General features: G+C 35.3%; 1 protein-coding gene across 1 annotated transcript in view; it reads left to right on the top strand.

Annotated features, from left to right (window-relative positions):
* LOC119580862 (26S proteasome regulatory subunit 7) overlaps positions 1 to 7,230 on the top strand; it is an 8,966-nt gene extending 1,736 nt beyond the window's left edge. The window contains exons 2-9 of the mRNA XM_037929062.1: positions 1,977 to 2,014; positions 2,582 to 2,755; positions 3,119 to 3,258; positions 3,507 to 3,675; positions 4,001 to 4,165; positions 5,994 to 6,185; positions 6,354 to 6,549; positions 6,896 to 7,230. Of these exons, the coding sequence (XP_037784990.1) occupies positions 1,977 to 2,014; positions 2,582 to 2,755; positions 3,119 to 3,258; positions 3,507 to 3,675; positions 4,001 to 4,165; positions 5,994 to 6,185; positions 6,354 to 6,549; positions 6,896 to 7,053 (1,232 nt within the window). The 3' untranslated portion in view covers positions 7,054 to 7,230. The remainder of the gene's footprint in view (positions 1 to 1,976; positions 2,015 to 2,581; positions 2,756 to 3,118; positions 3,259 to 3,506; positions 3,676 to 4,000; positions 4,166 to 5,993; positions 6,186 to 6,353; positions 6,550 to 6,895) is intronic.
* Positions 7,231 to 10,000: the final 2,770 nt, after the last annotated feature.

Below are 10,000 nucleotides of genomic sequence, written 5' to 3'. Positions count from 1 at the left end.
CCCATTCCGTTTCTTCGTAGTACTACCAAGATATGTTGTATTTTCAGTTTTCATTATTTTTTAAAGTCTCTACTTGCCAAACTTCCAGATAAATCGAGACTGAAGGGTATTTTTGTTGTTATATAGACTCCATAGTTGATCATTATTCAGTCTATAGTCTGAATAAAATAAGCAGTGTGCGGCATCATGGAGTTGAAATCGTCTGTTTGTTGCATTTTTTTTTTTTTTTTTATAGTAAAAATGAGAAAGTGTTAAAAACGACTTAATCACACTTTCACTGGCAGAAAAATATTATTTTGCCATGATTGCAACAGAAAATAACTCATGGCATCTCCATACATCCACCATGGCATGTACATACATGCCCCCGGCAGATAGTCCCGCCATGCCATGGCATGTGCGTACATGCCACTCGTCAGGAATGGGTTAAGTAACTTATACCTTTAAATCTCCATCACGTATGACTAGCAAGATATAGCTCAGAGAAGTTAGGGTAGGCCTAACATGCCTTATGCATGCCATCAAAACTGAGGCAGATAGTTATTTTCATTATTTTGCAGTAAATGTGAGGCCACAGCAACTGTTCCTGGGTTGTTGATGACTCTGTTTCTTATTCTCTGTAAGATGGCAGTGTCCATTTCCCTCAATCTCTATGCATAGCTCTTGGAAATATTAACATGTGATCAGTCCTGATTTTTTTAACAAGTTTTTTGGCATTCTTTTGTGTTTACATATTTCTGCTGACCATTTCTACTATATTTGATTATAAGACAGGATTTCACCAACTTTAATTGGGTTTAAGATGCAGACCTATTAACAAAACTTGACCAGCCAGCCTAACCTGAATGGCTGGTAAGAGATTTGTAGGTAATTCTTTGTAGTACAGACAGTCACAAAATTAATTAAACAATCTAGATTACTGTGAGTGGACATGCCCTTTAGGCATGCAACTTTTTATCGCTACAAGAGTTAAAAAAGTTCTATCATATATTGTTCCCAAAGTAGGTTTCACAAATTAGGATATAGCAGTAGTTAAGCATTTGGTCTTGATTTTGAATACAAAACCATGTAAAAGAAAATTGATATGGATGTAATTGTTTTGTTGAAGAATTACTTAAGTGAGGTTAGTTTTTTTTTTTTAAGTGAAAACTAATATTTAAATGATTTTAAGCTGGATTTTGTGGCCTTTTGAAGAGGCCTTAACCCTACACTGGTGGTGCCAGAAATTTCTGTCTCACTCATGCTGGTGACTTCTGGCAACTGTCTAACCTTTCTGCCAGGGTGTTTGCTGTGTACAACAAACACCCTGGCATGATGGCTGTAGGTGCGCCCATCTATAAGAGGTTAATCTTTGAGTCTGACATTGCACCTGCAACTGTCTCATGACCTCTATAAGTCTTAAGAAATAACTATCCAACAGCACAGTGTTTGGCTTTTTAGAAAAGGTCAGCAGACCTCTACGATGTACATTCTTCGAAATTAGAACTTAGACTGGATCCTTATTTGATGATAAATTGCCAAAAAGATCAACAAGCTTTGTCTTCAGAGTTGGTTTGTGGACCATTGCTAGAATACTGAAGACATAGAAGCCACAATACCAACTGATGGTGGATTTACATTTGTAAATAGGCAATTGTTGACATACTAGGTATATAACTTTACAGAGTTCACATTGTTTGTTCCACTGTTAGTATTTTGTGTGTTCTTTTTGCCAATTTTACTAGTTGTTTTTCTCTCTGTATAGTTCAAATTTCTCATTTAAAAAATTGGTTATTTTACCATAGTTTTCCTTTTGTATTTCTTGGGCTTAGATAAAAGGGAGGCTTCTCTTTGTATATATTAAAACTTGAGTAATAAAAATTAGCATGCTTATCAAAACAGTTTAAGGATAAATTGTATTTACATAAACTTTACAAGTGATAAGAAATTGTATATAGACTAGAATTGTTACTAATTACTTATCTCTCTTTTTCCAGTGTTGGATGAAGCTGATATTTCTTTACTAAAAACTTATGTAAGTACAAATTTATATGATAATGTAACCATATAAATAATTACATAAGTCAAAAATAACCGATCAGGTTTTTATCTGTATGAAAATCTGATGAAAACTTTAATTAAAGATGCAAAGGAATCATTTGGGGATAACTAATTATTTTCATTCATACTTTTCTGAATAGAGAGCTTTAAGAGGGGTGGGTTTCCTTTGAGAAAAATTAATGGTTAGTGGAAAGTTCTCTTTAGAAACTACATTTCAATATTCTTCACAAAGTGTCAGTTGTATGTTCAAATTATGCAAATGTAGTAGACAAACGTCTCCATATATGTCTATCTATATATCTACACACACACACACACACACACACACACACACACACACACACACACACACACACACACACACACACACACACACACCTCTCTCTCTCTCTCTCTCTCTCTCTCTCTCTCTCTCTCTCTCTCTCTCTCTCTCTCTCTCTCTCTCTCTCTCTCTCTCTCTCTCTCTCTCTCTCTCTCTCCAAGTGCTTAAATCTCGTGCTCATCCCTTCTCCAATATTTCTAAGTCTCCCATGATTGACAGGGCCAAGGACCATACACCAAAGTCATCAAGAACATTGAAGACGACATCCAAAAGGCAGTGAAGAAAGTGAACGACCTCACTGGCATCAAGGAGTCTGATACTGGTCTCGCCCCACCAGCCCTGTGGGATTTGGCGGCCGATAAACAAACTCTCCAGAATGAGCAGCCACTTCAGGTAAGTGCCTTGTTGAGAATTATTTCTACCAAGGAGGATGAGTTTCTGGATATGAAGGAAATTGTAGGATAGATGTTTCCTTTATATTTATCTTTATTTGGGTGGCTTGGGGGGTTGGATGAAAAGCTTATGGTTCAGATGAATTGGATTGATTGATACTTAAGATGAGAAATGCAATTCTGTAATTCATGATTTTTAAAACATACAAAATTTTATGGAGTGGGAAGTCTTTTGCATTTTTTATAGTCTTGAATTGCTCAACAGGAGCAGTTATAAAAAGTTGCTATTAAATCAAGATTAATTTGTTATATGTAAGTTCTTATAGTCTTGAATACAACATTATAATACACACTCTTTTTTTAGGTTGCAAGATGCACAAAGATCATCAACGCTGATTCAGAGGATCCCAAATACATAATCAATGTTAAGCAGTTTGCAAAGTTTGTGGTGGATCTTGCCGATTCTGTTGCACCTACAGATATTGAAGAAGGAATGAGGGTGGGGTAAGTTTTGTAGCATTTTGAATTTATTTATTCATTATTTCTTCTACCTAGGTATGATTTCAAATTGATGATCTTTTTAGCATCAAATATTTGTAATATTTGCAATTCATTTACAAAATTTGGTAATTGTTGGTGTTTCATTAGTTAGAATGTTCAAGGTCATAGTACATGAAGCTGCACACCTATAGTTATAGGATACCACATAGCATTGCTGAGCAGTAAGATAACCATTATCTCTTTGTTTTCAGTGTGGATCGTAATAAGTATCAGATTCACATTCCTTTGCCTCCCAAGATTGACCCCTCAGTGACTATGATGCAAGTCGAGGAGAAGCCAGATGTCACTTACTCTGATGTGGGAGGATGTAAGGAGCAAATAGAAAAGCTTCGGGAAGTAGTTGAGACTCCCCTCTTACATGTGAGTATATGAGTAAACTGTCAATATGTAAGTGGCATCCCATGATCAGATGAGGTTAAATCAAAATATTGAACTATATCTTGTAGAAAGCCATCATTATTGTGAACAATGAAAAGGAAAAAAAGTCTTGGAAATATATATTATATACACATACACATACCATTATACATAGATATGTGCTCTAATTGAAATTACTAAGATTTTTAGCTGTTTGTACAGATATTTCTTGGATTGGAAGTATATACTTTAGTACCACTTTCTTGCACAAATCTGAGATTGTGTTAGATTGTGAATTTAATTTTTTTTTTTTTTTTCTCCCCCATAGCCTGAAAGATTTGTGAACCTGGGTATTGAGCCTCCAAAGGGTGTTTTGTTGTTTGGCCCCCCAGGCACTGGCAAGACTCTTTGTGCTCGTGCAGTCGCTAACCGAACTGATGCCTGTTTCATTCGTGTAATTGGTTCAGAACTGGTCCAGAAATATGTTGGAGAGGTAGGTTGATATGTTCTGAATATCAGTGGTTAAATCAAATAAATGTGTTAGATATCAGGGTCATATAGCACTATGATAAAGTATAGTGACAAAAAGGATTAGGAATTAATAAATGGTTAGGGTAAAGTTAGAGATTGAACAGTACTAAAGGGTAGTATGGCAGTGAAAAGGGTTGAGAGGGGGAGCTGATGGGGTATAGTATGGGAACAGATTATCAGAATGGGAAAGAGTTAAGGGAGTAGGGCAGTTTCATCAAATGGAGGATGTTTATGCATCTGAGGAGGGAGAATAAGTTGTCAAAAGAAAAGATAGGGGATTCTGAGAGGATGTCCAATAGATTGGGGAGTCAGGGAAGTGAGAAAAAGTAAGGAAGAGCAGAAGTACAGGTTGCTCTAAAGTGGGGACAGTAGGATGTGTGGGGCTGAAAGAGAAGCATTGCATGAGGAGGATAGAGGTGGATCAGAATGCAATATGAGATAAGAATGTGTGAGGTGAGCGAGTCTAATGCATAATCGCCTCTTGTAGAGTGAGGCCAAGTTTGCATCTGCAGACTGCTACCTTAGACCCAAACTTGTAGGTGGGGCAGCCCTTATAAAATACATTATAGGAGCCACTGCAATTGGCACATGTATATGATTGTGCAGGGCACTTTGACCAGGTTTGGCACATAGAAGGCAGTGGGCTGTACGCACAGGGTGGCCAAAATGCCAATGGCTGATGTGGGATTTGCGCTGGGCTTGGGGAATAGTGTAGCCCAGTACCAATATTGCATCATCGTCAATGAGGCAGGCAAGTAGGTTGTCTTCACAGCCTGACCAATCTTTGTTGTAGACAGGGCAGTCAGCCTGGGAGATGGAAACAGTTCCAGTACATGTATTAAGGGAGGAGTAGGGTTGGGCAGGGGAATAGGTTTGCCATTTAGGTTAACCAGGGTAGATAGTGCATGGGCTTGGGACTCGGTTGTAACTGTGGCAAGGGATGAGCGATCAGGACAGCTATGGAAGGAAATTTTGCCTACTTGTTTTTGGAGGTATTGTTGGAAGAGGAAGGTATTGTTCAAGTAAAGGGATGTTGCTGACATACAAATTGATCCCATTTGGCCGGGCTAAATAGAGTACTCAAGAAGGTCTGTAGAGGTGGGAATTGTAAAGGGGCAAGGAAGGGAGGAAGATGTGGTGTGGAGTGAAATAGTACTGTGGGGAGGAGGGCACTAAGGTTAAATAGTTGTAATAAGGAAGGAGGAATGAGAAAATGAAGATGAATGTGCAGGAGATAGGACTGGAGGGCATTGGGAGTGAAGAAGGAGCGTCTTTAGAAGGTGGAATTATAACCTTGGTAGATGATTTGGGATGGGTTGATGTTAAGCGTAATTAAATATTCACCTTATATCACCTTTTGTAGTCGTAGAATCAACAATAGTGAAGTAGTAGTATTTTCGTTGATTTTTATTAAATGAGTTAAACAAAAATTTATAAAATGATTGTTTACTTTTACTGCATGAAAGTTGTCATGTCAAATTGCCAAGGTCATTCTATTGAGCAGTAATTAAGTTTTCTGTACTAAAACCATATTTGTTCTTCACATTTGAATATAACAGGAATTGATATTTATATATTTACTAAAAACTTGTTAATTTTATCATTTAAAGTATTGATAAATTAATTAAAGTTTGGCTTATAAATATTTTTTGCTCTTATGTTCTGACAGATATCAAGACCATTCCTCATGTAATCTTGCTTGTGTTATTGATGTTACATGACCATTTATTTTCAATTTTATTCACTACTTTAAACTAGACAAACAGCACTTCCAACACTGATTCTTTCAGGGAGCTCGAATGGTGAGAGAGCTTTTTGAGATGGCCCGCAGCAAAAAGGCTTGTCTCATCTTCTTTGATGAAATTGATGCCATTGGGGGAGCCCGTTTTGATGATGGTGCAGGAGGTGACAATGAAGTGCAGAGAACTATGTTAGAATTGATTAACCAGTTGGATGGATTTGATCCCCGTGGAAATATCAAGGTAAATAGTTTTGGAAAGTAATGCGATTTATTTGCATACTTTTTTTTTTTATATAACATATTTGAAGTGAAGAATAAGTCTGGCTTTTGAATGTTGTGTTAATCAAATTTAAAGTGATATCTTGTATGTTTAGAAAATAATAATCTAAGGGTTCTCTTTACATTGTAGGTTCTCATGGCCACTAATAGACCAGACACCTTGGACCCAGCTTTAATGAGACCTGGCCGTTTGGATAGGAAAGTTGAATTTGGGCTTCCTGACTTAGAAGGTCGTGCTCACATCTTCAAAATCCATGCTAAGTCCATGTCAGTGGAGAGAGATATTCGTTTCGATCTTCTTGCTCGTCTTTGTCCTAACAGTACAGGTAAGGTGGTGATTCCTTAAGAATAGATGGAATGTACGTTGGGTAAAGTTTAACAGTAGTGATTTTGAAGTTGATTTGAAAGATGTGTAGAGAAAGAAGAGAATATATATTCTGAATATAGAAGCTATGAAGTCAATGATTTAAGCAGAATGGATAATCCTAATGGGCTGGGTAAAAGGAAAGCAAAACATGTAAGAAATATGAGTATTCAGGTTGAGATATGTTAAAATAATAGAGAAACGTTATCGGGTAATGCCATATTATCAAAAATAAAGTGATTTCAGATACTAGTTCCTTAATTTTGTTTTAACTGAATTTTCATTGATAAAATGACCTTCATCTATAGGTGCTGAGATCCGGTCCGTCTGTACAGAAGCTGGTATGTACGCCATTCGAGCACGTAGGAAGGTTGCTACAGAAAAAGATTTCCTTGATGCTGTAAACAAGGTCATCAAGGCTTATGCAAAATTCTCAGCTACGCCTCGATACATGACGTACAATTAATTTATATTTTACAGGTCTTCTATGGAATATTTTTTAGCAATACTTTGCTCGTGAAACCATTTCATTATCATTATTATTATTATTATTTTGTAAAACAAGTGTGGAATATTTATGTATTAGATTCTTAAAACAGCATCAAGTGGAATTTGATTAAATATATACAATCTAAGTCCCAAATGTATTTTTTCATACCAGAAATTTGTGGAAGTGAAGAGAACTACAATTATTGAAAATTTATTTGAAACAGCATAGACAGAAAAGACACATCACACCAGAAATAACTAAAACAATTAAATAGTAAAAAAGTACAAAGACTGGAAGGCACAGGCAAAACTAATGCATTTTCATATCCTGTATATTATGGCAGTTTGTTATCACAAAAGTGAAAAATTTACACCGCAGTATTATCTGCTCAGTATCCCTTTGATCCCACTAAAAAATAAGCCATGTACTTTTTTTCCCATTCAGCCAAAAGTAAGTTGTTAATACAATAAAAATTTCTTCTCCAGCAGCTGCCTAATGAAATAAAGAAGAAAAAGAAAGAAATACAACTTTTACCATAACATCTGTTCTGTTACTGAATGTTTTAACACAAGGGATGCTGAACTGCTCTTGACCTTAGCAGTTATCCCCTTGCTAGCTGCCAGGAACAAGCAATGTCAACTGTAGTTTTGTTTTGTAATTTGTTTTCATACAGATGGTTCCACAAATGCTCAGTCAACAGAGTCAATAAATATACCTACATGATCTCCCCTGTTTCCCCCTTTGCTTGGGCTTCTGATTTTTTTTCTGATGTATTAATATTGATACTATCATCATTATCATGTTATTGAAATTACTAATAGTAACAAAAGATACAAAAACAATATTCCAGCAAATCAAGGAAGACTGTAGACAGGTGAGATGGGGAGAACTGGTAATCAACATCTTGGTGGCCATCTGTGTAAATACAATTAATAAACTACAATCACATCGGACATGACATGTACATATGTTATCCCCAGTGGCAGTGGGTTAATACTCAACTAGACAGAAAAAAAACTAAGAGATAATCCTACTAGTAACATCAGCAAAATTATAAATCTCTACACAACAAAAGTAGGTTTATGTAGGGATTAGGGGTTAAGTACATTTTGTGCATTTTTTTTTGTGGGTATTATCAAAATTTAAAACTACTGGGCACACTTAATATATGGCATGGAAATTCTAGGAAACCTTAGATACAAGTAATAACACCAAATTTGCAATATATAAATAATTTACTACACAATATACTTCCCTCTACCTTACAAGTAACATTAATACTTAAAAACTGCAGACTAAGAGCAGATATAAAAATAAATAAGTTTTAGGATCAAATTACCAGGAAACAGTACCTTGAGAATTACTGAGATTCACATTAGGTAAACACTACATTCTATTTTTTTCCTTATCAATTATATAAATATTGCTTTTAGATGCTAATAACAGACAACACAACAACCAACTACATGTCATACCAAGAAGACCTAGTTAACACTAGAGTGGTCCACCTGTTTTTTTGTTTTTGTTTTTTTTTGTTTTGTTTTTTATATATATAAACTTGGCAAACTGATTACTTTTCTCTCTTTTTTAATTGGAGGTAGTACAGAAAACACATGCAACATTAAATAGTACTCTTTAATCTTCATATATTTTCTACTCTGTCTTAAGGTTGACTGAAACCACAATTGTGCAAATGACTGTAAATTATAAATGGTCCCAATGGAAAATTCACGTGAGATTCGGAACTATAATTTCCCCCGATCCCCTCCAGTTTTAATGCCCTTAGAGCAAAATGTTATAAAAGACAAGGTATCAGTTATATAAAAATATTAAATATACAAATCCTATGTAAATATCTTGAACATTTCAGTGCACTAGAACCATTTTAGAATACTTCCCTTGCAAAAAAAGGTACCCACCTTAAAACTTTTGAGACCCTTACATACACCATACTTATTTCCAATATGACAAAATCCCCCTCCCTTATACAGACTCTGCAGATCACCATACCACTGCAAGGTTTCAAGATTAATAATTACTTTGCTGTCTTTATGTAATTATGGTAGTTACACATTCAACTACTTATGCAATTTGAAAGTATAAACTTTCACTCTACTTATCAATATTTCCCATTAGATGTCTTACTAAAATCAACCCCCACGACTAGCATTTTTGGTTTATTTAACAAAATATCCAGGCTGTTAATGTATAAGGGAACAAAAGAAATCTCAGGAATTGGAAATATTAATTTTAAAAAGTTTATCAAGTGTTGATATTTCAATGTTTGAGAGATTGAGCCAGATAAAAGTCCTGCATATAAACAAGATCTTAATGCACTTTATATTTGTTTCCTGGCATACAAGAATATGCAAAACAATTAAAAAGACATATGTATATAAGATGTTTGTAACTTAAAGCAAAATTACAACCAATTTTTTAATGACTAAGATATTTCTCCATGACTTTTAATATGAATGATATTTTTTCTTTCCTTATTTTACACCCAAACACATTTTAAGATGAGACTTGCTAAATACATTACAGAAGTATTTTCACTAACCAGATACAGTATTCTCACATAGGAGAACAGTTTATATCAGCATAATTAAACACTGCTAAACAATGAGAACATAGCAGAAAATGTTTTAAAGTTGTAAGGTAATACTCCTGTACTGTGGTAAATCAGGTGTGCCTTACACTTGTATTTTCTTTCCCCTTTACTATATTCTTCAGTAACTCATCCTTTCCTACTGACAACAGATGGAAAGTCAACTAAAGATAAACCTTTCTGACTGTTCTCTCATTAAAATTTTGAAGCATTTTAGATTGATATTATTGAGAGAGAGAGAGAGAGAGAGAGAGAGAGAGAGAGAGAGAGAGAGAGAGAGAGAGAGAGAGAGAGAGAGAGAGAGAGAGAGAGAGA

The sequence above is a fragment of the Penaeus monodon genome, chromosome 14, assembly GCF_015228065.2.
Source record: "Penaeus monodon isolate SGIC_2016 chromosome 14, NSTDA_Pmon_1, whole genome shotgun sequence".
Taxonomy (NCBI): domain Eukaryota; kingdom Metazoa; phylum Arthropoda; class Malacostraca; order Decapoda; family Penaeidae; genus Penaeus; species Penaeus monodon.
Note: the sequence above shows the minus strand (reverse complement) of the source record. Positions and strands in the feature narration are given on the sequence as shown.